General features: G+C 42.5%; 2 protein-coding genes across 5 annotated transcripts; one reads left to right on the top strand and one right to left on the bottom strand.

Moving 5' to 3' along the window:
- Window positions 1-4,655: 4,655 nt before the first annotated feature.
- Window positions 4,656-8,298, bottom strand: LOC100690363 (uncharacterized). 3 transcript variants are annotated; one of them, XM_025906494.1, is made up of 5 exons: window positions 8,048-8,062; window positions 7,727-7,942; window positions 7,118-7,480; window positions 5,578-5,691; window positions 4,656-4,937 (listed from the first exon to the last, which is right to left on the bottom strand). In XM_025906494.1, exons 2-5 carry the CDS (start codon window positions 7,797-7,799, stop codon window positions 4,846-4,848), a joined length of 642 nt encoding a protein of 213 aa, XP_025762279.1. In that variant the 5' UTR covers window positions 7,800-7,942; window positions 8,048-8,062; the 3' UTR covers window positions 4,656-4,845. The 3 variants fall into 3 exon arrangements, with proteins under 3 accessions (XP_025762279.1, XP_019213085.1, XP_019213084.1); XM_019357540.2 differs by having other exon boundaries at window positions 7,803-8,298; XM_019357539.2 differs by having other exon boundaries at window positions 7,792-8,297.
- An 8,161-nt stretch (window positions 8,299-16,459) lies between these two features.
- Window positions 16,460-25,263, top strand: LOC109201860 (GTPase IMAP family member 4-like). 2 transcript variants are annotated; one of them, XM_019357541.2, is made up of 3 exons: window positions 16,460-16,521; window positions 16,630-16,788; window positions 24,083-25,263. In XM_019357541.2, exons 2-3 carry the CDS (start codon window positions 16,722-16,724, stop codon window positions 24,904-24,906), a joined length of 891 nt encoding a protein of 296 aa, XP_019213086.1. In that variant the 5' UTR covers window positions 16,460-16,521; window positions 16,630-16,721; the 3' UTR covers window positions 24,907-25,263. The 2 variants fall into 2 exon arrangements, with proteins under 2 accessions (XP_019213086.1, XP_025762317.1); XM_025906532.1 differs by lacking the exons at window positions 16,460-16,521; window positions 16,630-16,788 and adding an exon at window positions 21,625-21,961.
- The last annotated feature ends 2,156 nt before the right edge of the window (window positions 25,264-27,419 follow it).

Here is a 27,419-nt window from a genome sequence, read left to right as displayed (position 1 = left end):
GATTTTCTTTTGTTTTTGATCGACTGCAGAATATTTTTATAAATCCCAGGCCAGGAAAGTCGCCTTCATGTTTTTCTGTGTTTTATCCTCAGTTACTTTGACACAAAGGCATCTGCTGTGATGCTCACACCTTTGATAAAGTCTCACAAGTATCAGATTTCTTTTTATAGATATAAAAATACGAAAATGTACTAATATGTGATCAGAATTATACAATTTCTGACTGTCTGAGGCAAAATTTCCACGATTCAAAACGAATCGAATTGAATTGAATCGTGGATCGAATCGATTCTAGAAATCAGTGATAGTACCCAGCCCTAGTGACACAGCCACGTCTCATAGTTGGCCTTGATAGCTGGGGATCAAACTGCCACACCTCCATCCTTGACCACCATCGGGCACACATTGCACCAGACTGCTCCTGTGGGTGGGGGCCTACGGAAGGCTGGGCTCATCTCTCCTGATCACATGTCTGACTTTAGGGTGGGTGCTACTTACCCAAGCAGGGCATAGTGGTTCCCTCCATCATGGTAAGGTGGTTTTAACGTTTAAATAATTACAATTTGGACATATGTAATAATATATAGAATACATAAATTCATATATTATGCAAATAATATATGAATATATATTGTGGATGGATGAAACAACATTACATATTCTATAGCTGCTATAGTACGAGTACATTTCACAATGTTTTAAGAGTACTAAGGAGAAGGTCCCAACAATCCAGTGGAAAGGACGACCCAGATATAACTGCTGCAAACGACACTTTATTTTCGTCTGCTTGTACTTTTCAGCGTCTCTCCGTCAGCTGATCCGATCCACTGCTCTCTCCTTCGGTGTGATTAGGTGATGCTCACTGGCTGTGACACCCTGAAACCACACCCTAAACTTGCTGCTTCACCCATCCAGGGGAATGTTGTCAATGTTCTCGAGCAGTTCAAATTTTATTTGTGAAGAAGTTCATGAAGTCATTACTAGTTAATGTTAAAGGGATGGTTGGCTCCACAGAGCTCTGACTGTTTGTCAGCCTGGCTACAGTGCTGAAGAGAAACCTGGGGTTGTTCTTCTTTGCCCATCAGTGATTTATTATAAGATGTTCTAGTTTTATGGAGAGCTTTTTTATAGAGTAAGACACTCCTGTTACCTGCTGCTCTATAAAAGCAACAGAAAACAGAGATTTTATTGATAAATTAAAGTCAACAGAAAGAACTTTGTATGAAAATGGAATATTGTTTGAATTTACATCAGTTGTCACCACAAACCAACAGAGTTTGTTTAGTTCTCTTTTGGTACTTCTGCATATTTGATGAAGCTGAAATCTGTGGTTAGTTTTCATAATGGGACATTTGTGTAAACCTCTCCCACACAGGCCTTTTTCAAACATGTAGCCTGAAGCAGATGACTCGTAAGCTGGAGAGGAAATGGCGTGTCACAAATTTAGAGGATCATCATTTAGCCTGGAGAAATAGTTTGCTGCTTTATAAGAAAGCCCTCCGCAAAGCCAGAACATGAGTTAACTTCAATAATTAATTCCTCCAAACCATCAACGTGTCTTTTAGACCCCATTCCTACAAAACTGCTCTTAAATATGATCAACCTATCTCTAATAATCGGCTATGTACCACAGGCCTTCAAGCTGGCTGTAGTTAAACCTTTACTTAAAAAGCATCTCTAGACCCAGCTGTCTTAGCTAATTATAGGCCAATCTCCAACCTTCCTTTCATATCAAACATCCTTGAAAGAGTAGTTGTCAAACAGCTAACAGATCATCTGCAGAGGAATGGCTTATTTGAAGAGTTTCAGTCAGGTTTCAGAGCTCATCACAGAAACAACACAACAAACTCATGACAAACATTTAGGAAGGACATTTCCAAGCTTGTTCCATCTGTACCAGCTCCAACTTTACATTTTTATGCAGTTTTAAAAACTCTTCTGTTTGGTGGCACCCTGACGTTTCTCCTTGTGTGTTTTATCGTTCTATGATTTATGAAAGTTATGATGTTAATCTACTAATAAATGTTCTCAGTGTTGGGAAGGTTACTTTTCAAATGTATTCCACTACCGATTACAGATTACATGCCCCAAAATGTATTTTGTATCATATTCCCTTATGTTACTCAATGAGAGTAACGTATTCTGAATACTTTGGATTACTTAATATATTATCATGCTTTTTATAACCACATGAATGTACTATTGCTGTGTGATTTATTACTATTACTGAAGGTTACTCTCCATACCAATACCAACTAGATGTTTAAATCTTAATATAAATGAGTAACAGTAGGGTGGACATTAGGTAAGGCTGCACTTTTTGCAGCGATCTCGTATAGAAAACTATTTCTGCATCAGTGATGTGTTTTCTTTCTGCTTTTAGAACTTCACATGATTATTTGCTGCTAGCAGGTTGTAATGCAGCCTTCAGTAATAGTAATAAATCACACAGCAGTAGTTCATCGGAGATACTGAAGTGGCACATAACCCAGGTAGCTACCACAACTAAAACAAGCCATCTGCAGCAGGCTAACGTTAGTTTACAGCCTAACAGAAAATAGTTTTGATCTCTTCCTTAATAACAACTGTACCGGGGGGGGGAAGGTTTTTATAAACCCATTAAGGCTTAAAGTTTGCATTATTAGGGGCGTGGTCTCTTTGACTGGCAGGATGGCAACACAGACGACTGTAGCTGCTACGTGCCTGCAGGAGGAGACGGAGGTGATCGAGCCCAACCCAAAGTGTGACAGTGTCGCTCCACCAGAAGGTTTACTGATCAAACATGTCCAGAGCTCCAGTCACTGAATAAAGCTTTTCTGTTCTTCTCATTATCCTGACCACAACCGTGACAGAGCCTAATTATGTCCGAGGTTTCTTCCTGTTAAAAGGGAGTTTTTCCTTCTCACTGTCACCAAACCTCTTCCTCACCGGGGGGCGTCTGATTGTTGGGGTTTTGTCTGTATTATCGTAGAGCCTTTACTTTACAATGTAAAGTGCTTTGAGGTGACTGCTGTAGTCATTTGGTGCTATATGAATAAAACTGAATGGGCTGAGCTGCTGTTGCTGATTCACACCCCTAAAGCAGCACAAAGGTGGAATTCAGTGAGTGATTCAACAGCTTAAATTTAAATTTGATATCTGCTGACTGGTTACACTGACCATGAATAACATCACTGTAAACATCACCACGGTGCAGCAAACCGACCACTTTAGCATTAAACTACATGCAGAACCTCTGAACAGAACCTGCTCTGCACCAGCTGATGGGCCCAGCATGAGTTACCATGGCGATCTAACAAATCACAACAGGCAAAACAAAAACAGGTCATCAGCAACATGTGGCTGCTGTACTCCATGCTGTTTTACTGTTTAAAGTTAAAGTTAGATGCCATGCTAAAACCTCACACCCTGTGTCTGCAGAACAAACAACAGCTACACAGTTTTACCACAGACCTGCAGAGTAGAGCTCCAAAGGTCACGCTAACATGACGCACAGCAAAGAGCACATGTTTAACAGGGGGGGCGGCAGCAGAGGGAAGGATCAGCACAGTTAGCTGGGGTCATCAAACACTGTTTACACAGAAGAAAACCGCTGATTGGACATGATACAGCAGCTTGTACACTCACAGTGTGAGAGATGCATTGAACTCTGGCCCAGGGATGCTTCAACAACACGGCTGGAGTACTTGGGGATCAAACCACCGACTCTTCAACCACCCGCTCCACCTCCTGAGCCGCAGCCGCCCAAAACACCTAAAGATCAACATCATCTAACAATGCCACCATGAAGTTGATCCAAACTGGCAGTGATAATTATCTGTAGTTTCAGTTATATTGTATTCATAAATGATATTTTGTAGACAAGTTCCTGCTAATTCAGTTCAGTTTTATTTATATAGTGCAAAATCACAACAGTCTCCCCAGGGCACTTTATACTGTGAGGTAAAGACCCAACAGTAATACAGAGGAAAACACAACAATCAGATGACCCTGTGTGAGCGAGCGCTTTGGCGACAGTGGGAAGGAAAAACTCTGTTTTAACAGGAAGAAACCTCCAACATAATAAGACTCAGGGATGGCTCAGCCACGACCACGTTGTGGTTAGGATTATGTGGATTTATTTAATGAAGGAAAACCTACAACCACCTTCAGGTTTCGAAACCACGCCATGAATAAGTGATCTGCTGATTTCTTACTTTTCTTTCTTTGTTAATACTGTCATGTCCTCGAGGGCATGAGGCAGGTAACAATAGTAAGACTGCAAAAGAAAAGGCCAAACAGAGTAGTTTGTGACATTAATACACATTTATTAAAAATGATGAACTCACAGAGAAAGCTACACAAACATATGAGCTAAACAAAAGGACACAAACTAAAATATCGTGAAAAAACAAAGAGATGGTTCAACAAACCAAAGGAAGAAACTTCTGCTGCCAGCTAACTGCTCAGTAGTAGAAACAGAAACACCACAAACCTCACAGTCAACCCACACGAACAGCTCAACACTGACCAGGCAGCTCTTCATCAGCTCTTACACTTTGTTATATTTGCTGGGAGGAAAGTTTGTGTGTGTGCAGCACGGGGAACGGGTCAGAGTGAGGATGAGGTTAGAGCTGGAAATCAGACGCTTTCTGTTCAGATGACTTAATGAGCAATCATTCAAACAAGCTCATATTTATTATTGAATTACACTCTGGATGTGTTTAAGTGAGTGAATAACCTGTTGTTGGGAACTATTTCAGCTTCAGTTTGACATTATGTGGGACAGTTGTTCATTATGTTTATGGAATAATCAAATATAAATTGAACACAAAACCAAAAACACTGAACAAGTTTGTAAAGTTTCTACAGCCGTGTTTCCACTTTTCCTCTCTCACTGCTTCCTTCTTCTTCTTCTTGGTCTCCTCTGTGGGCAGAAATGCTTTCACTCCCAGCAGCTGAAACATGAACGACACCATGAGCTACAAACACTTTGATACAGAACAATAAATGCCTGCATGTGTGTACACCGTCTCAGACGGCCTTCTTGTGTGTCCCGTGTAGTTTCCTCATTAATAAGTTCCTAATATCTGCCCATTGGTTTGTATTACTGATCCCTGTGAGTCCAGCGGTGTCGCTGTTTACTGAGTTCAGTGCTGCTTCCGAGTCCTGCATGTTGGATCCTAATCATGCCAGCCACACAGCAACATTTGACTGTTAGCCACCTTAAGCTAGCCTGTTACCTTGGTAACATCTGTCTTGTCTTTAGTAATTAGCTTTAAACATGAATAAATTAAAGTTTGATGGTACCTTTAAGATATTTAGTCAAACGTTTCTCTATGAAGAAAAGTTTCAGACGATCTCATTGGGAACATAATCCGTAGTTTTCAGTAGTAAAAGTTGTAGTCGTCACTAAAACCCCCCAAACCTCAGGGACAGGGTTATCCTCTGAGGAGCATGAATATAAAATCCCATCGTTGGTACCTCACTCTGCACCAAAGCCACACGCCAACAAACAACAACTCACATCTACAAACTACAAGAACCACAAAACACATGAACTGTAACAGAGTCTGGTTAAGATGTGTTGTAGTGCACCTGTGTCGTGACGCTGTGATGTGGTCCACTTGTTTCTAAAGCAGCAGAAGATGAGAACAAGAAGAATGAAGGGCAGACTCCTCAGGATGAAGATGACAGTCGATGATGAAGGAGCTGAAATTCACACAAAACAAAGCTCAGCTCTTCATTCGTTGCACGGCAGCAATCAGAATTATTGTCTGAAGGCCAAGAAAAATGCCTAAAAGATTTAAGTTCCTTAGTGGATCATTAGTGCTTTTGCTATACTGGACTACTTGGTTGCCAAATTTTATTCGACCTTTATTGTTATTTTTGTTATTTATTGTTATTTTGTTTTGTTCTAGTTGAGTTATTACAATCAGAACGGACAGGAAAGAGAGAGAAAGAGCGGTTGGGAAGAACATTACCAGCAGTTTGTTTGATCACCTGCAGAGAAAGACAACAAGCAAAAAGAAAAGAACACAGCAGGGAGACCACAGCGACAACCAACACAGACCAACTGAAGTAACAGTAAATAATAAATGTTGAATGTTACTGAGCAGCACGCAGGACTGATAGTGCAGCAGCCAACCAAGACAGAGTGTGTCTGTGAGTACCTGTGTGTGTGAGCGCGCTTATATTTGTAAGATTCCTCCATGTAGGTGTCTAATAGTCCCCGCCCCCCCAGGTCATGAAGCAGGCACGGAGGAGACCCGGGCCCCAGACATTGAGAGGCCCCCCCAAGAAGAACCACCTAGAAAGCAGCTGAGGAGAGCTCTGGATGGGAGTCACCTAGCAACCATGATGCAGAAGCTGCGGGGGGCTGCATCGAGGAGCCTGCAGTCTCTGCTGGCAGCCAGTTATGCTAGAGTGGACTAAGCCCCCGGGCCCAGAGACCTGAGGTCCGAGGGCCCTCCACGCCCCAGAAGGTGCCCTACCGAGCCATGTAGCCAACAAGCCTCTGCCAGATAACAGCTGGTGTCAGCACGGCCCCTTTCAGGACCCTCGATGTCGACATGTATTTAAAATGGAGATGTGGGCACCGGCACCAGAGGTGAGGCTGGGTGAACACGCTGTTCAGTCAGCCCAGCCCCAAGGCACAATCCCAACTGAAGTTAATGTTTAGTGATGTCACAAGTGTGCACCACTGCCCTCTGTGGCGTGTGGGAGACACGCCACAGAGGGCAGTGTCCATGCTCACACACGGACTGAGATGGACCTCATATCTTTACGTCCCTAACTCAGAGTAATGTTATGGGTTGTATGAACACTGCTTGATTCATGTATGATAAGACAGCAGCCGTTCAGCCGAGCCTTGAAACGTTGGTGAAGAGTGTGTTCATTAAAGGATGAGCACTGTGGAGGTTCCAGTACCAGTGTGGTCGTGAGTGTGTCACCTCCTCTCAAACAGTCCAACCCACGTTACAGTGTGTTATGGCTTCATTCATTCTTTATCAGCACCGGCAAAGTTTCACTACAACAAATTTGTGACAGTGTTTAATCTGTAACAGGTGACACGTTCATATATTTTGGAGGCGTGTTGGTCACCAAACTGAACTTTGTGTATCAGCTGTTCACTTACTGGAGTCTGTGTGGTTGTTGTAGTCAGTGTCATTGGTCTTCTCTCTGACTGTGATGATGGTCCCACTTCCTTTAGACTCAGTTAACGATGGAATCTCCACAGTCACTTTACAGATGTATGTTCCTGAACCCTCTGTTCTGATGTTTGAAATGTTGAAATATGAGCAGTTCTTCGCCTCCTTTTTCAGAGACCCGTGAGATTGAAAGATGTTGATCTCGCTCTTAATGACTGTTTGATTTTTCAGCCAGTTCACTCTGACTCTTTCAAACGTTCCTGTCCAGCAGCAGGTGATGTTTACTGTCTCTCCCTCCATGACAGAAACATCTGGACTCTGGGTCACAACAAACATGCCCGATGAAACAGCTGCAAGAGACACAAAACTGTGAGTCATTATCATAAATAAAGACGCCATGGTCAGGTTCTCTTTTACACTGATCATTTCACAAAATGTAGCATGAAAAATATCACACCCAAACTTACAGACATTAATTCATCACTCACGACCAAAGAAATTGATGAGAAAGAAATTTCAGAAACAACTTAGCTTTGCATGTTTTAGCGTAATGAGATAAATACGATATTAAATCAATAAGCTGTGTTTCTACTCACGCCAACATGAGGTGCAGACAGAGGTGAAAAGCAGACTTCTTAATAAGAGCTTAATGTTTTCACACCTTTTCATTACCGTTGCTTCATCTCACAGCTCCTCTGTGGAGACCCACAGCTTCTGTTCCTCCCTCAGACAGCACTCAGCTGTAGAGAAGTTGTGGTTTAGATGACACATCTCTCTCTTCTCACGGCTGATGAAGGCGATTCAAAAATCCACTTTTACATATATATAAGTATAACATCAGAAAAGAATGAGTACAAATATATTTATGATAAAAAAGCCTGATAAAAGCTGACTGTGAGTTGGCCTTTGTATCATACAGATTTGTGTCGTGGTTTCCAAACAGTCTGACACAGCGAGCTCCACAGCGGCACCTGCTGGCCACTTTTAATGCTATTCAGCGGCACAGACGAGCACTGCAGCGTTCTGAACAAGACTACTCGTTATACCACATTATCAATCATTATGATCAACACGTGTTGGAACAATCCCAAAGGAAGAAAGAAAGACGCTGAGATGAGGAACAGCGATGGCCAGATGGAGCCTTGAAGCTTTCAACTGCTTCAAAAAAAAAAAAAAAGGTGTTTGTTCTGGAGATGTGCACACATCGCCCCCTGCTGGCCAAAACATTTACTGTCATTTGAACCATTTGTGATGGACTCCCGGTCAGGAATGAGCACAGGAATGGTCGCTGCCTTAAAACCACCTTAAATTATTTTGTGTGGTTCATTATGGAGCTAAACTGATTTTGATAAATGGTAACAGAAATCTATCAGTGTCACAAAACCTGTCAGTAAGATCATCAGTGTTTACATAAATCCAGTAGGACATGAGATGTAAAAATGCTGCAGTTGTTTTCAAATGATGGAGGTGAATTTATTGTTTTTAATTAAGAAATAATATTTCTGTCACTGTGGTTGGTCAGTTTCTCTGTCTGAAGGAAACCCTTTCACATGATAGTGAGGAGGCCGGTGTGCACAAGTATCCCACAGCGAGCTTGTAGAGACCAGCATTCAAACCATTTCCTGAACCAGGGAGGCTTCAGGTGTCATCAGTGATGTCACTCACCATTAATGAAGCGAACCTCGATACGTGCATCATAAAAGACGTCCTGGATTTGATACAGGTTTCCAGTATAACCCAGCAGCTGAAACACTGAGGTGATGATATGTTACCTGAACCTGAAGAAGCAAACCTCAGAGTACAGAGGTGCAATTCTACCACATTTTTTTGTCATTCACCACTAGATGGCGCTGCTGTTTTGGTCAAACTATGTTGACAGCAGAGAAGCTGCAGACTACACAGAGAGTAACAGGTGATTATTTTCTCAGTGTCATGTTAAACAGGTTCATTGGTTCTTCGGAGAACCTCTGATGCATCTTTGGATTTTCAGCCTAATGATCCTCTTCACTCTTCACTCGGGAAGCTATCAAAAGTGGTCCAAGGAAGAAACAGCAGGGAGAGGGTCATGGGAGGCTCAGTGATGTAGTTTGAGAGTGAAGGATGGCCAACAGATGAGCTACTATAGCTCAAACTACTGAAAAAGTTAATGTTGGTTCTCCCCAGTGAGACCCGACCAGCACACCTGACTCCTTTTTACAGCAGAATCGGCAACAATAAGCACATGAACATCAGAACTGGACCAAGCAGCAACGAAAGAGGGTGGCCTGATCTGATGTATGTTTGTCACTTTCGTGAGCAAACCTTGCTCCAGCACATGCACTATAGGAAGAAGGAAAGCCAGTGGAGGCTTTGGGGAATGTCCTCGAGTGGTTCAAATTTTATTTGTGAAGAAGTTCATGAAGTCATGCTTAGCTCCACAGAGCTCTGACTCTTTGTGGGCCTGGCTACAGTGCTGAAGAGAAACCTGGGATTATTATTTTTTTGTGATCAGTGATTTATTATAAGATGTTCTAGTTTTATGGAGAGCTTTTTTATAGAGTAAGACACTCCTGTTACCTGCTGCTCTATAAAAGTGAAGGAAAACAGAGATTTTATTGATAAATTAAAGTCAACAGAAAGAACTTTGTATGAAAATGGAATATTGTTTGAATTTACGTCAGTTGTCACCACAAACCAACAGAGTTTGTTTAGTTCTCTTTTGGTACTTCTGCATATTTGATGAAGCTGAAATCTGTGGTTAGTTTTCATAATGGGACATTTGTGTAAACCTCTCCCACACAGGCCTTTTTCAAACACATATCTTAAAACAGATAACTTGTAAGGTGGACAGAAATGGCATCTCACTAATTTAGATTTTGTTCATTCAGCCTAGAAAAGAAATTTGCTGCTTTATTCATAAAAAATTTGGGAATCCAAATCAATAAATGTAAAGAAACAAGCTTTAGTGAAGGTTACAAATGATCTTCTTATGGCCTCTGACAGTGGACTCATCTCTGTGCTTGTCCTGCTAGACCTCAGTGCAGCGTTCGATACTGTTGATCATAAAATCCTATTAGAGCGATTAGAACATGCTGTAGGTATTACAGGTACTGCACTGCAGTGGTTTGTATCATATCTATCTAATAGACTCCAATTTGTGCATGTAAATGGAGAGTCCTCTTCACACACTGAGGTCAATTATGGTGTTCCACAGGGTTCAGTGCTAGGACCAATTCTGTTTACATTATACATGCTTCCCTTAGGACAGGGGTGGGAAACTCCAGGCCTCGAGGGCCGGTGTCCTGCAGGCTTTAGATGTGTCCTTGATCCAACACAGCTGATTTAAATGGCTAAAGTACCTCCTCAGTTCTGCAGAGGCCAGGTAATGAACTAATCATTTGATTCATGTGTGTTGACCCAGGTTGAGATCTAAAACCTGCAGGACACTGGCCTTAGAAGCCTTGGGGTTACCCACCCCTGTCTTAGGCAATATCATTAGAAGACATAGCATACGTTTTCACTGCTGTGCAGATGACACCCAACTTTATCTATCCATGAAGATAGCACACATCAATTACTTAAGGTGTGCAAAAGTCTTAAAGATATAAAGACCTGGATGACCTGTAATTTCCTAGTTCTGAATTCAGACAGAACTGAGGTCATTGTATTTGACCCTAAATGTCTTAGAAACTTGGTTTCAGATATTTCTTTACCTTATCCACCTAGGACCTGCCGTCCACATATGTGGACATCACATTTTGGGTTGTCTAGACCAAAATACAAAATTTTGCTCGACAAGGGCCTGATATCCACTTTTGAGGACATTATACTGCCACTGTTCTATCAAAATTTAAAACGAATGTCCTCATATGTGGATCTCATTTTTCTCAGAAACAAAAATTAGATAAAAAAAAAATAAAAAAAATCTGGTAATTGTTTGTTTTTACATTCATCAGGTCCAAATCAGCCCAAATAGCAAATGGAAATTAAAAATGCATGCCAGGAAAGAGTTTGGGTCTTAGGAGGTTAAAGCCCTTAAAAGACTGATCTAAAAATGGTTCATGCGTGAACTGATTCTATGCTTTGAGTATTTACCATATTAGAGAAGCTACTGTGTGAACATTGGATTGTCACACTAAAACCTCACAACCATGGTTGCAAAACTAGCAGTGGAAACAGAAACAACTGCTACACGGTTCTTTCAATTTTAATTTGATTAAATTCACTTCAGTTGATTAAACTTGAATTGAATTTAACTGAACTGAATTGACAATGTTGCGTAGAGATCAGGGGCAGTACCTCTGGACCAGACAGATCGGGGTGGTGGTTTCCATCTTAAAGAAAGGAGACCGGAGGGTGTGTTCCAACTACAGGGAACTCACACTCCTCCTTCCTGGTGGGTGATGGGCTCCGCCAGGGCTGCCCTTTGTCACTGATTCTGTTTGTAATTTTTATGGACAGAATTTCTAGGCGTAGCCAAGTGGCGGAGGGCTTTCACCTGGGTGGTCTCAGGATCTCATCTCTGCTTTCTGCCGATGATGTGGTCCTGTCGGCTTCATCAGGTGACGGCCTCCAGCGCGCCTTGGAACAGTTCGCAGCTGAGTATGAAGCAGTGGGAATGAGAATCAGCACCTCCAAATCTGAGGCCATGGTTCTCAGCCGGAAAAGGGTGGAGTGCCCACTCCGGGTCAGGGACGAGTTCCTGCACCAAGTGGAGTTTAAGTATCTCGGGGTCTGGTTCACAAGTGATGGGAGAAGGGAGCGGGAGGTCGAAAGACGGATTGGTGCAGTGGCTGCAGTGATGCGGACGCTGCACCGGCAGGGCTGGACTGGGACAAAAAATCGGCCCGGGCATTTTGACTAGAGACCGGCCCACCAGGTATTATGGGAAAAACCATAAAGCCTTTGAATGAAAACAAAAGTCGTTGTCACAGTGATGTACACTGTCTTGTTGGTATATATGTATCACTCTAGAACTTAACTTAAACCTACACCATCCTCCCTATTCTGGTATTCTAAACAGTACTTAGCCGAAACCCAAAGACTGCTTAGTTTACCTCCTGAACTTTCTACAACACATGGAGGAAACTTGAAATTAAGGCAGAGAAGACTAGAGGTGAGACATGACCATTACTGAATATTAAAAATAATAAATGACAGATTTAGTGATATTTTCATAAACTATTTATTTACCACATCAATAAACAGCATGGCATTTTACACACAGTACTGGTACAGTATCTAGAAAATGTGGGAAAATACTGGCATCATATACAGTACTTACTTCTGAAGAAATTATATTGGGACCCTGAAAAAAATTACTATGTACAATAATGGATTTCTATACATTTGACATCAGATGAAAACTTTGGTTGTAAGATTCAGATAATTATTTGTTAAAAGCTAGAAATTTTAAATGAGAATAAGAAAGAAACGCATTTCCTTGTCCCCCCCTTTCCCTGTTAATGCCCTACCTGCCCCCCTGGCAACACTTTGCTAGACCCGCCCCTGCACAGTTACCAGCTGTCAGCTACTTAGAAAAGGATCCTGGTGTTATTTGTCTCTCAGAAACAGTTCATAACTTCCCTTCAACCCTTCGTCCCTCCAGCAAACATCAACTTATACTAGAAATTAATATTAAATAAATTCTAACAACAGCTCATCAAGTTTAAAGGTGCTTCTGTTGTTTAACGCGACATCCGCTGGTTTGCTCTTTCTGACGCAGAGAGAAAAGCCGATCAGCTGATCATTGATCAGCTGATCGGGACAAATCGCGTTGCTTTTCACCTCAACTTTAAAGTTCGACCTCCTCGGCTGTAATTGGTCCAGCCCAGAGTCGATCATGACCAACTGGCCAATACACCACTATTCATTTATACCGTTGAAAAAATAAAAGAAATAAAACCCCATCGGCCCATAAAAACGAAAAATCACGAGCGGCCCACCGGGCAAATGCCCGGTATGCCCGATGGCCAGTCCAGCTATGTGTACCGGTCTGTTGTGGTGAAGAGAGAGCTGAGTGTAAAAGTGAAGCTCTCAATTTACCGGTCGATCTACGTCCATACCCTCACCTGTGGTCACGAGCTGTGGGTAGTGACCGAAAGAACGAGATCGCGGATACAAGCGGTGGAAATGGGCTTCCTCCGAAGGGTGGCTGGCCTCTCCCTTAGAGATGAGATCATCAGAGATGAGGGTGAGAAGTTCAGCCATCTGGGAGGGCCTCAGAGTAGAGCCGCTGCTCCTCCACATTGAAAGGAGCCAGTTGAGGTGATTCGGGCATCTGACAAGGATGCCTCCTGGGTGCCTCCTGGATGAGGTGTTCCGGGCATGTCCTACCGGGAGGAGGCCCCGGGGCAGACCCAGGACACGCTGGAGGGATTATATCTCTCGGCTGGCCTGGGAGAAACGCCTTTGTATTTCCCTGGACAAGCTAAAGGAAGTGGCTGGGGAGAGGGAGGGCTTCTCTGCTTAGGCTGCTGCCCCCGCGACCCGGCCCCGGATAAGCGGAAGAAGATGGATGGATGAACTGAATTGATTTGAACAGCTAATGTCTACAAATGTAAAAGACAAAAAGAGGCCAGAAGGTAAAAGACACAAAAGAGTTGTAGCAGTGAAACATTATACGAGTACGTAAAGGTAACATAAGACATCTGACACTGGCCAGTATGTAAAAGTGTGTTTGTAAACTAGATTTAAAAACCGTGAGTGAAGCAGCCTGCCTGACGTGCACTGGCAAACCATTCCACAATTCTAGAGCTGGAATTGCAAAAAGCAAGTCACTTTTGAGCTTACGTTGCCTTTTTGGAACGAGATAAAGTATCTAGTCTGCTAACCTGAGAGAACGAGGCGGACTTATGGGTGCAACAGCTCAGACAAATAAAATCAGGCACAACCATCGTGTGACAGCCTTTTGCACCAACTGTAGGCCAGCAGGAGTCGGAACGAGAGGCTAGAAAAGCTTGTAGTCATTTTTCTGCATTTGGCCAGTATAGGCCTGATCTTTGATAGTTGGAAAAGCAGGATTTTACCACTGCATTCACGTGAGAATTTAACTTTAGAGGTGGATCCATTTTTCGGTATAACATTGAAAGAAAATATCATGCTTCTGAAAATTAGTGCCAAGTGGCAGCAGGTTAAGGAGAAAAGGAGAGGTCCAAGAATGGAGGCTTGTGGTAACCCTCAGCAGCATAGGTAGAGGAGAAACCATCAATGCTGATACAGAAACTTCTATCGGAAAGGAATCACTAGAGTGCTGAGCCAGTGATGCCAACCCACTGCTCCAGCCTGGAAATGAGGATCTCGTAGTCCACAGTATCAAAAGTCCAAAAGCATGAGTAGGACACAGTCACCAGAATAATTTGCCAAAAAATTGTTGTTAAAAAGCTTTAATAGATCGGACTTCATCCTGTGGTGAGTTTTAAACCCAGACTGGAACACTTCCAGAATTGCATGTTCATCCAGGAAGGACTTTAGTTGGGTGGAAACATTTTTTTCCCAGTAGTTTAGATAAAGAAGGTATCATAGAGATGGTCCTAAAGTTTGACAAAACAGAACAGTTTAGGCCAGATGTTTTCATCCATCCACCCATCCATCCATCCATCCATCCATCCACCCATCCATCCATCCATCCATCCATCCATCCATCCATCGCACAGGAGCGCCTTGCAGGAACGCACAGTTTAGTTACAAAGTCAGTTAAAACAGGTCAGAAAACACCGCATCACCAGTTTCCAAATTGATGACGGATAAAACAAGATCCAAAGTGTGCACATGTTCCTCAGAAGAACTATCTACTGATTGAAATAGATTAAAAGAGTTCACTAAATCTAAAAAGTCCTTCACCAGAGGCTTCTTAGGACAGCAAATGTGGATATTAAAGTCCCCAACAATTAAAACTTGGTCACATCTTTGCACAATTTCCCCCTAGAGATTGGAGAAGTGACTCAAGAAGTCACTTGAACACAGTCGCTAACCCTCCACCACGACCCGAGACAAAGAGTCACATGGTCACAGTTCTGAGAAGGTGCTAGACTCACCAGGAGACATCCAGGATCCAGTAATGATTGATATGATTGATCTGGCATTCACCAGACCCATCCAGAGGGCAAATATGTCCAAAACAGCAGAGGTGAGGGGAATGCACACCCGATGCCACAAGTTCTGGAGATGTGCTCCTCACCAGCGCAGGTGTAGTGGGTAGCGTGGAGGTAGAATCGCTGGATCCCAGTCAAAGACAGGTACCAGCCAGGAGTTCACCGGATCCAGCTAGCACCATGACACAAGGATTTCTTTTGGGCCAGGATAGCTCTGACTTCACAGTCAGAGCTATCACTACTCACCCGCCTCACTTACGCTGCCGTCTGTGACGCTTCATCCAGTGAGGTGATCCTGGAAGTTGGTAGACGAAAGCCGGTATCCCTGTCATAGTCTGTGTGCAGGCAGGCAGGAAAAGGACCCAAGTGCAGGACTCTTGGAGGCAAAAGTGAACTTAAAAAACCCTCAGCTTTATTGCTGGCCAAAATACAAAACTGAAATAACAAAGGAACGGAGCACACAGGCAGAAATGGTGGTACGACATGACAACGAGCACTGAAGGACACACAATATAAATACACAGACAGGAACACAGGGGAACGAGGAGCAGGTGAGGAAAACAGAATACAACACAGGGCACAGACCTTCAAAGTAAAACAGGAAATCCATAGACACTCAGAGGCACTGAACTAAACTTATATTACACACTAGAGATAACAAATTAAAATAATAATACACAAAACATTGAGTCACTGACCCAGGGCCGTGACAATCCAAGATAAGAATGGGAGTGAATAATCTTGCCCCTCATGGTGGAACTGTACGAGTTTGACAGCAGACAGATGAAGCTCCAGAAGAGTTTGGCAATCGTACACCAGTAGAGACTTCACATTTTGCATGCCTCACAGAAACAACAACAAAACGCAAAGTGGAGAGGGGAAGCCATGGTAGAGAGCACGTGGTACACACTGTTGTCATCTTTACTGCAGTTGGAGTTCAGGTCAGAGAAATGTAATCAAATTCTGTGATGATACAGCCCAAAGAGCTTAAAACAGGGGTGTCGAACTCCAGGCCTCGAGGGCCGGTGTCCTGCAGGGTTTAGATCTCACCCTGGGTCAACACACCTGAATCACATGATCAGTTCATTACCAGACTTCTGGAGAACTTATGATATGCTGAGGAGGTCATTTAGTCATTTGAATCAGCTGGGTTGGATCAAGGACACATCTAAACCCTGCAGGACACCGGCCCTCGAGGCCTGGAGTTCGACACTGTGGCTTAGAAAGAAGGGCAAAACATGTTCCAGAGTGTAAGAACTGTGTTTAGCCGACTTTCTGCACACACAGGACACTTTAGCTGATGAAACTATTAACAGATGGTGTGTTACTACGATGTCTTCATGCAGTGATGTAACTGTGAGGTTAGGGGTGAGGAACCAGACATGTGGAAATACACTTTACTTGACGCCCTTTTTTTCACCCCTCAGACTGGTTCCTTGGCTGAAGTGTTGTGAGGAGGAAACAAATAACTGATTTTGATGTAGAGGTGAGGCAGAAAGGTCAACAGTCAGAAGAAGACATGAACTATACTAAGCTATCAACGTGCTCCAGGATACCTATTTATGATGAAAATCCAGAAAACATGGGTAAGTGAAGTTATCCTGCAATGATACTCAGGATGGAGGATCACTGGGCGGAGTTTGATATTTGGGATAGTAATTAATTCCTGAAACAAACCAGCAGCTGCTCATCTGGACAAATGTTTGGTATTTTTAAGTTCAGAGATGTTAGATGGTTCCCTTATGTTCAGTTTGAAGTCTGATTAGTACTGAGCAGCATTTAGAGACGTTTTCACTGGAGACGAATGCAGTGACTGAGCGAGCTGCTGTGGATAAGGCAAGGGAAGTTTATTTAGAACCAGAATCAGAATCAGAATACTTTATTAATCCCGAAGGAAATTATAGGTTACAGCAGGCAGCACGCTAATGGCTCATACGCACTTACAAAGGAACCGTCTGACCAAACTTTACACAAACATCAGATTGGGAAGACACGTCAGAGAGGTAGGCTGATAGCAAAAAAACAACAAAAATACATAACATGAGGTGAGAGGAGGAGAAAAACACTCCACTCAGACTGAGCTCCTACTGGGAGAACAGAAAAAAACACCCCAGCACAAAAGCACATGACTGTCAATACACCATAGAAACACAAGACAGGCAACAGGGGTGGGTAACGGTAAGAGAGAGCCGGTGTAGACAGCACATCTGGTCCTGCAGCATGTCTGCGCTGGTGCAGTCGACCGCCATCTGCCCCGGGAGGGGACAAGCATCGAAGCCATTTGGAAAGGAGGGATGAGTGTGTATCAGTGTATGTGTGTGTGTCCAGAGTTCAGCTGACACAGTGTCCTTCGCCCTGCCAGGCTAAGTAAACAGTCTTCCAGCCGACCCAGGTGGCCTTGCGTAGGGGAGGAACAGTCTAAACACCGTCTGTTATCAGGGTGAATTTGTTTTCTTCAGCTCCAGCCTTGAGACCACAGCTGGTGCTGATATGGTAGCCGCATGAAACGATGGTGGTTTTTCCTTTAGTGCGAACAACTCATGTCAATTTCAGAGCCGTTCTAGCAGTCCGACACTGGTCTCTCAATCTCCCGTTGGAGTGCCGTGAGCTTCTCCAAGATGTTATCCGTGCTGCGTTCAGTGAGCCCATTTTGAGAAGTCACGACCCGTCCCATCACTTCAGTCACAGCGGGCAGCCTTGTGGGGTTTTGAACAGCCGATTCCGCTTTCTTTAATGTTCGATAAGCCAGGGCCAAGCCAGCTCCGATCAGCAAGAACCCCGTTATCATGGCTCCGAAAAGGTAGATGTCTTCAATGTACTGGATCGACAGTCCCGCCAGGCATACGACCCTCCAGCTATGCCACCCGTCCATCGTGTATCCGGCAGGGAACGCCCCTCCAGCCCAGGCTTCTCATTGAGAAGAGGGTGTCAATTGCATTCAGGGACCAGTTGATCAAATCCATAACTCCTCTTTTAGGTTTTAGAGAACAGACTGTGAGAGAGTGTTCCAGGGCAAGAGTAGAAAATAGACGAGACTAGACAAGGACACGAGAAGCCAAGAAGGAAAGATAAGGGAGCGGGAGAGGAGAAAAGTGCGACCGCCTTCGTCAAGAGCCAAAGAGAGAAAAAAAACCTTTTAGCCTTCAAACACTGTCACAACCCGGCTCAAGGACGTGACAATCAAGTGGGAGACCACACACAGGCTTTTAAAGGCTGTGAGATATTTTTAATGAAGATAAGGTGAAGAAACTTAAACACAATTTAAATGATATAACAGCCATAACTGAAGCGCCAAATGAACATGATGGATGCCAGACAGAGAGAGACATGGTTCAGTCAAGGTGTCTTTATATACTGGGACTGACCTTCTCAGGTGTGCTGCATCTATAATTGGGTCAGCTCCACCTACCTGCAAGAAACAGGCAACAAGAAAACAAGAACACAAGGCCAGCCCCCCGGCTGTCACAACACAACAATCATTCAACGCGCTTTAGAAGAAAACATTAAAACATTTAGTCACCATGCTGTATGGACAGCATGGTGACTAATGGTGACTGTTTAGTTTCAGGTCTGTGCACTACCATTAATTATCTCATAAATATTTGGACAGAAGCCATTTAATGATTCATGAACAATTCCTTTAAATTCAACAATGTATTCTGACGATAACTTTACATTTAACACAAGTTCACATCGATCCATTTGAGAACTCGACTGGCTCTCTTTTCCTGTTTTTTCAAACAAACAAACAAACTAACAAAAAAACTATCAGCATTCTTAACTAACCATGACTCTGATAGTCTTTGGGACCAATAAAAACAGCACTGCAGTAATTATTTCTACAAGAAATGAAAGCATAAATCAGCTTCTCAAGATCTTGCTGAGGTACTGACAGGAGATTTCTTTAAATCACCCTGCCGTTCTTCAGCTGAGACACCTGAGTTAGAAAACACACAAACACTGCAGATTTTCTTTAACTCGCGAGGGCAGCCATGAAACGCAGGATCTGCGTCTCATCACTGTCTGCGTTTTTTTATTTATACTTTTCTGTGTGTGTGTGTGTGTGTGTGTGTGTGTGTGTGTGTGTAAAGATAACAGAGTTATTCTCAGAACTCAGAGCTGAGGTTCCCCTTTTCTAAGTCTGTATCTTCCAAACCAGAAAGAGGAAGCTGCAAGTTGTTTATCACAGAAGAGTTCATGTCAAAAGTTATTAGGTGAAAAGTCACACAGACATGTGCTTAATGATAAAATAAAAAGATACATTTCATATAGCTGATCACATTATACAATATTCTCTTTTGACAGGTACAAAATCTGTCAGTTAATTTATATTTCTGTGATGTCAAAATGATGCTTCAGTGCCCTAGATTCCAAATGTGAAACTATATATAGCAACAAAATGTATGATTGATAAAACTGAACCTACTGAAAAATTGATTAAAAGAGTTTCTCTCCAAGTGAGACCTTTAAACAGAGCTGCCAGGCATTCACCTTCACAATCAGATGTAGACAAGAAGCTAAAGTTAGAATTTTGTGGAATTGACTCAGGAGTTTGTATTTCTCTTTTCAGTTAAAAATAAAGCAGCCAGTTAAGTGAAGTAAATTGAACCGTGTATTGTGTGTTCAGCCCTATGATTTGGAGCAGCTCTCATTTCTATAAATCTGCTGAAATGTATTAAGCTTCCAAAAAACATGACTATCCAGAGTTGGGAATAGGAAGCAGAGTTGCAGTCGCCTCTCTGCAGCTTCTCTCCTCCTGTTACCCCCGAAACCCCGTCTCCTGACTACAGGGGTGTCCAACTGGAGTCCTGGAGAGCTACCGTCCTGCAGCTTTTAGACACATCCTTGTTCCAACACACCTGAATCAAATGAATAGCTTGCTGCCAGGTCTTTACCAAACAAGAAGTAATCCAACCATTTGATTCAGCCGTGTAAAAAGCAGCAGCACAGTAGCTCTGGAGGACTGTGTCAGCTCCCAGACCTAAAAAAAAAAAAACATAACCAAAAAACTGCAAAAACATTAAACATAAAAAATACCAAAAAAATCACAAAGAAAGAAAAATGTAACATCCCACACCAAGTGATAAAACAGTGAAATACGGATTATTAAATATCAGGCCTCTCTTCTAAATCATGTTGGCTCTTTCTGTGGTAGCAGATCACTTCCTGTTCCTGTTACGACACACAGTGGTGTTTTTGTGTAGCCATTTCAACTAAAAATGTACTGATAACTTCTTGTTTCATAGTGCAGTCATCACATACTTTATCCAAAGCGCAGTCTCTGTTGATTCACTCACTAATTTTATTCACAGTATTCACTCACTCTGTCTTTAGGGATTCACTGTTAGTTTATCTTGTAGCCGACTTGCTAGCAGCATGGCCTCTTCATCGGTCCCTCCTGCACTTTTAACACCCCTGAGTCATACTAACTATCAGACTCTTCCAATCACAGGACGAGGAGGAGGAATGGCAACAATCCTAAAACCAGTGTTTCCCAATCTATACTTCACTTCAGAGAAATCACACCACCAAAAAAAAAAAAACGCACAAAAAGCATATTGATCATTTTCCCCTGCACACAGGTATAGCAGAATAGGCTCGGTTTGTCCCCAGTATGCCTTTTTTGCTTTCTTCTGACCACTACTCATGCTAGGGCCTTTATCTGGATCAGAGTTTTCTCCATCCAGGTCAGACTGACTTTTTCTTTTCAAATATTTATCTATTGCCATTACGTGCTGCGCTCTCTCACAGCATGACTATGGCCGTTTATCAATGCTCAAGTACGCGAGTACGTACTCGCGTTCTCGGTGAGTACGTACCCGCCGAGAACGCGAGCACGGACTCGCGATATGTACAATTGGAACACCTGCGTACGTGATGATGTCACAGGTCCGGAGTTTTTACTGCCGTCCCCTCCTAATTTGACTGTGAGTAACATGTTATGAAGCACAGCCAAACCGGTTTACTCAGGAACAAATAAAACACTGAAATAAACCAAACATTAACATTTAGAAGTGATCTAAGTGACTTATATATCATTTTTAACCTCAGTAGTGAAACCTCTATTAATAAAAATAGTGTACATGTACATACGTGTACATACCTTAATAAAAACAAGCAGGTGAGATGTTAGAACGCTTTTATTTCTATTCTAGTGGACACTCAATACTATAGACAGCTGCTGGGGTTTCTGTAACCTGAGTAGTGAGAATTTTTTTTCATGTGTTTAGTTTTTAGAAAAATTACTTAAAAGCAACATTTTTAATGTAAAACAATATCCCTGTCTGACCAATGCAGTATATGTGCTTTAAAGGGTTTAACAGCTTTTCAATTAAACATTTTGGGTTCAAAAGATGAGAAGTGATCCACTCCCATGGGCTGGATGTGTGCATCACGGAAATATCCGAGTTGCGCATCTCTGATCATCTTCCTGTGTTGTTCACTCTAACGCTGCGCTGCTCGGTAGATAAGCCGTACGCTCCAGCGCGCAAAAAGCGAGCGCTTAATGCTCTAACAGCGCCGCTTTTTCTGCTGCCTTTATGGATTCTGGAATAATGAACTCCAACTGTAAAAGTGTTGAGGACCTTTCGGACATTCTTCATTCTACCTGCACTGATATCTTGGACTCTATTGCTCCGCTCAGTGCGCGCTAAACATTTATCAGAGCCATGGTTGAATGAACATACGCGCTCCCTCAGACGTGACTATCGACGCGCTGAAAGGAGATGGAAAAAGGACAGCTTGCACGTTTCCCTACAGGTTTTAAGGACTCGTCTTTCTGCTTACCAAGAAGCTGTAAAAGCTGCAAAGACAAAGTTTGTCTCAAACTTAGTGTCAGGTACTTTTTAATGTCCTTAATCGCTTTCTTAGTTCACGTGATAATGCTGGAGTCATTTCTTCACCAAGTATGTGCGATGATTTTTTAGCATTTTTTAATGACAAGATTCTATCGATTAGGGCTCTTGTCTCGTTGTCTGCTGCTTCAGATCCGAGTCTTTCTCCTGTGTGCTCAGCTGTCTTAGAGCAGTTTGATCCCGTCTCCATTAATGACTTGACTAACTTGTAGTTAGTAACCTAAGATCATCACACTGCCCCTCTGATTGTCTCCCTCCAAGCTTGCTTAAAAGCACTTTTAATACTGTTGGGCCTTTTATCCTGAGATTAATTAATATGTCCCTTGCTACAGGCTGCGTCCCATCATGCTTTAAACAAGCTATAGTTCAGCCTCTTCTTAAAAAACAAAACCTGGACCCAACTGTTCTGTCCAACTACAGGCCAATCTCAAAGCTTCCCTTTCTATCTAAAGTCTTGGAGAAAGTGGTCTACCTACAGTTGCAGGCCCACCTTGATTTTAATATGATCTCTGAAAAATTTCAATCTGGTTTTAAATCACTACGTAGCACTGAGACGGCACTTTTAAGGATTTTTAACGATATTCTTTTAACTCTGGACTCTGGTAGCCCTGCTGCCATTTTATTGTTGGACTTGTCAGCAGCTTTTGACACGATCGACCATGACATCCTGTTATCACGGCTAGAATTTCATGCTGGCCTAAAAGGATCTGCCCTACAGTGGTTTCGGTCCTATTTGTCAGAAAGGTCTTTTCATGTCAATATGGGCCCCCACAACTCCAAAATAGCCCCTCTTAAATATGGTGTACCTCAAGGCTCTATTTTGGGCCCTGCCCTGTTCGCACTCTATTTGTTGCCATTGGGCTCCATCTTCTCGTGGTACAGCATCTCATTTCATTGTTTTGCTGATGATTTACAGATTTATCTACCTCTAAAAGCAGGGTCAGACCATCCCCAGCTCTTATTACGCTGTCTTGACGATGTCAAACAGTGGTTGTCATTAAATTTTTTAAAGCTAAATGAAAATAAAACTGAGGTTGTCATTTTTGGCAACTTTAATCATATCGACAGCACTCTGGGCGCCCTTTCCTTGTATTGTAAAACACATGTAAAAAACCTCGGTGTCTACATTGATGGTTCTTTTAAATTGAATAAGCAGGTGAGTGCAGTAGTTCAGTCCTGCTTTTTTCAGCTAAGACAGATAGCCAAGGTAAAGCCATACCTCCCAGCTAACATCTTTGAGCGTGTTATTCACCTTTTTCTTACTTGCAGATTGGACTACTGCAATTCATTGTATTATGGTCTAGATCAGGCCACCATCCATCGTCTTCAGATGGTTCAAAATGCAGCTGCTCGCCTGCTAACTGGTACCAAACGGAGAGAGCATATAACTCCAGTTTTAGCTTCTTTACACTGGCTTCCTGTCTCCTACAGGATCCAATTTAAAGTTTTACTTTTTGTTTTTAAGTCACTTAATGCCCAAGCCCCTCCTTACCTGTCTGAGCTCCTCTCTGCCTATGCTCCAAGAAAAACCATGAGGTCTAGCTCAAAATTAATGCTGTCCATCCCACGGACTAATCTCAAATCCCGTGGTGATAGATCCTTCTCTGTGGCAGGTCCCAGACTCTGGAATAGTCTCCCCTTAAATATTAGATCTGCACAAACACTTGAGCAATTTAAATCATTACTAAAGACACATTTTTATGCCCTGGCTTTTAACACACTATGATCCAAGCACTTTGGTCTTATTTGAATTAGTTTTAGTTATTGTTTTAATTCTTTTATTGTCCTATTATTGTTTTTTATTATCATTATTGTATTACATTGTTGCTTTTTAATGCCATTTTTATATTGTTAAGCACTTTGTGCAGCATCGGCTGTTTGAAATGTGCTATATAAATAAATTTTGACCTTGACCTTGACCTTGACATCAGGTTTGAGACTGATAGATTCATGAATTTGAAATAATAACCGTATTTGAAGTGAGTGATCATGACTGAAAAAATTCTCACTGACATTCTTCCAACAGGTGAACTGAGGATCGTCCTGTATGGACAGAGTGGACAGGGTAAAAGTACTCTAGGAGGCATCATCCTGGGCAACAGAGAAATATTCACTTCTAATAAGGACTCAAAGAAGTGCCATACGGAAAAAAAGACCATCACGGGTCAAGAAGTGGTTGTTGTTGACACTCCAGGTCTGTTTAAAGTAGGTGATGATCGAGAGGAAGTGGTGGAAGAGATCAAGCGGTCCATCAAACATGCTGAACCTGGTCCTCATGTCTTCCTGTATGTGGAGAGGTTTAAAGAGATCTCACAAGAGAAATTAGACGCACTGAAGGTTTTTCAGGACACGTTTGGTAAACAGGCAGTGGACTACACTATGGTGGTGTTCACCACTAAAAAGAAGAAAATCAACGACACTATCATGGAGAAAACACTGAAATCCCTCACAAGATTAACCGATCAGTTCCAGCAAAGATACTTTGTTTTTAACATTGAAGACATCGAACAACAAGAGTCTCAACTCGCCGAGCTGCTGGAGAACATAACACGTGTAAAGAACTGTACTCCACATTGCTACACGTCTAAGATGCTCCAGGAGGCCGAAGAAGCTCTGAAAATACGAAAGAAAACAAAACCAAAACCAGAAGAAGAGTGGCGCTCTTTTTATGACCGGTGTGGTTTGATGGGAATGGCTGTCGGCTGTGCAGTTGGGTATTTTATTTGTGGTGGTGAGCTGACGCCTACAACAGGAGCTGGGGTTGGCGCTGTAGTTGGTATGATGCTGTTTGTGGGAATAGCGTTTTTAGGCGTACTTGCTAAAATTAAAATTCAGACATGCTGCAAATAAATTTCAAACAGCGTCAGTGATGTTGTTGCTTACACTGATCAGACCAAATCTAGTGTTGAAAACCATAAAGGGGAAATCATGGTGGTTGTATGTTTAGGTATTTTACTTTATTTTTGAGTAAAGTTTTTTATTCAAAAGGTATTTGTTCAGTCGGCTGCTGATTGGCTGAGCTTTTCAAAACGAGCTAAACGCAGTTAAATTTTATATTCCAGGAATAGTTTATAAGACAGAACCAGCGATTTGCAGCATTAACAACAAAATATTTTGTAGTTGCTTCAGTGTAAATAAAGGAGAGGGTTCAGGGTTCAGCCTGGGTTTGCTTGAGACACACGTCAATAAAGAAGCAACAAGATGTCACATTGCAAATAATATTTCTCAAATTTTGGCTTTCACAGTCTTTCCTTTTGGGAGTCTGAAGCAGTTAAAATAGAGCTGGATGTGAACCAAAGCCCTTTTACAGGACTGTTTCTGTTCCCAACTCTGGCAGAACTTTGACGGCAGACTGAGGGAGGCTGGGAGCAGAGTCTGAACGGACCATGCTTCACACCTCCTTTGTTGAGGCAGCCACAAGGTGGTTGGTGCCTATTGTAGTGTTAATCCCCAAACCAGATGGTGTGCACCGGAGGTGAAGGGAGCCATCAAGCTGAAGGATCCTGTTGGGCTTGGGGACTTGGGAATTCCTTTCCACTTCCGAGGCAGCTGTACGTACTGGCAGACCAAGCAGAACAAAGCTCGGTCGGTGGCTGAACCAAAAACTGGATGTTGGAAGATTTCAGTTAGGCCACAGAACAAGACTTTCAACTTTCTTTGCGTGTCTTAAAGCATTTATAGCAAACCGTCAGTCGACTAAAAAGGGGAAAGCAGTGCTCTGCTCACACAGTGTATAGCGGGATGGGATGGTGTTAACCTCAACTGAGGGTAAAGTCGAGCAGTTGAAGGAATGCTTTGAGGACCTCCTTAATCCCACTGACACGTCTTCCGTAGAGGAAGCAGTCTGGGGATAAGGGGGATAACTCGCCCCTCGCTGGTCACTGAGGTAGTCAAACATCTCCGCTGAGGTGACCAAGACTCAGTTCCTAAAAGCTCTGGATGTTATAGGACTCTTGGTTGATCTGTGTGTGTGTGTGTGTGTGTGTGTGTGTGTGTGTTGGGGGGGGGGAGACTGCGGCACCCACGGTGTGGGACGGAGAGATTTCGCAGGTCTTTCCTCCCCACTGCTGTCAGACTCTACAATAAAGACTTTAACTGATCAAACACACACATGTGCAATAATCTTTTCTGGCATCGTTGTATTTTTACTCAGTTGTATATAGCATTTGTATTCTATTTTTATCTTATTGTATATTTTATTCTATTTTATTCTACTGTATATAGTATTTTATTTTATTCTATTCTGTACAGTTGTGTACTGTATTTATTCTTATTTTATTTTATTCTAATTTTTGCTTCATAACTTTTGCACTGTCCACTTCCTGCTGTGACAAAACAAATTTCCCACATGTGGGACTAATAAAGGTTATCTTATCTTATCTTATCTCTGGGCTGGCAGACTGGGGTGGTGGTTCCACATTTTTAAGATGGAGACCCCAAAGGTGTACTTCAACCACAGGGAGATGGCACACCTCAACTTCTCTGGGATTTCATTAATCAAACCTACATACAGAACACAGGAGGAAGACTGGGTGAGGTGTTCTGGGCAATTTCCAGAGCAGACCCAGAACACGCTGAAGAGTTTAGATCTCTGGATGAACTAGGTCAGGTGGCTGGAGAACGGTGTGCTTCAACTTCAGAGCAGATAAGAACCAATCAGTGTTCAGAACCAATCACAGCACAGAAAGAGCTCTGAGGATCAGCAGTGACTCACAGACAGTTTCTGTTTTAGTTCTTGTTGATCTCACCGCTGCGTTCGAAACTATCGACGTGATGATCAAAATGATTGATGGCATCTGTCATGCCTCTTAAATGTGTGAATAAAGAATAATACCTTGGTCCATAGACTGGATCAGTGATGTGCTGTTCAGCTATAACATGGTATTTATATTGTTATTAATGTTTTAGACTAGAAAATGCTTATTTTACCACAAAAAGAATTAATTTCTAACAACATCCAAATAACCATAGGCAGCATAATAATAGATTTCACACAATATAAATTTACTGATAAATCTGTGGTGAGTCTGCCAAAGGTGAAGCGCGATGTTGCGTGGGAATACTGCACGTCATAAAATCTGTCCATAAACTCCGGAGCTGCATTGATGAGATGAACTACTTGATGTCTCTTTTTCGAGCAGAGACAACATGGAAACATTTTTGTTGTTCCAAAATGTCAGAGACAGATTTGTTCATATTTATCATCCTTTTCTATGAAACTCAGTGAGCGAGTCGGAACTTTGGTATCATTTTGGACAGTGATCTCAGTTTTACATCAGTAAGGCCACCAGAGTAGCTTCACATTACTTAAACTATTCAAGGATATATATACATAAGGTTAGAAAACTCCACCCATCCATTTT

Source organism: Oreochromis niloticus, linkage group LG4 (assembly GCF_001858045.2).
Source record: "Oreochromis niloticus isolate F11D_XX linkage group LG4, O_niloticus_UMD_NMBU, whole genome shotgun sequence".
Lineage (NCBI taxonomy): Eukaryota > Metazoa > Chordata > Actinopteri > Cichliformes > Cichlidae > Oreochromis > Oreochromis niloticus.
This window is presented reverse-complemented; position numbering and strand designations above follow the sequence as displayed.

Bases quoted from the DNA above. Each gene is read 5' to 3' on its own strand.
- LOC109201860 (XM_019357541.2), top strand. From the start codon at position 16,722: ATGAACTATACTAAGCTATCAACGTGCTCCAGGATACCTATTTATGAT. The intron at 16,789-24,082 runs GTAAGTGAAGTT...TTCTTCCAACAG, and splicing joins TGAAAATCCAGAAAACATGG to GTGAACTGAGGATCGTCCTG.
- LOC100690363 (XM_025906494.1), bottom strand. From the start codon at position 7,799: ATGAAAAGGTGTGAAAACATTAAGCTCTTATTAAGAAGTCTGCTTTTC. The intron at 7,481-7,726 runs GTGAGTAGAAAC...TGTCTCTTGCAG, and splicing joins TGTCTGCACCTCATGTTGGC to CTGTTTCATCGGGCATGTTT. The intron at 4,938-5,577 runs GTGCACTACAAC...TTCATGTTTCAG, and splicing joins ATCACAGCGTCACGACACAG to CTGCTGGGAGTGAAAGCATT.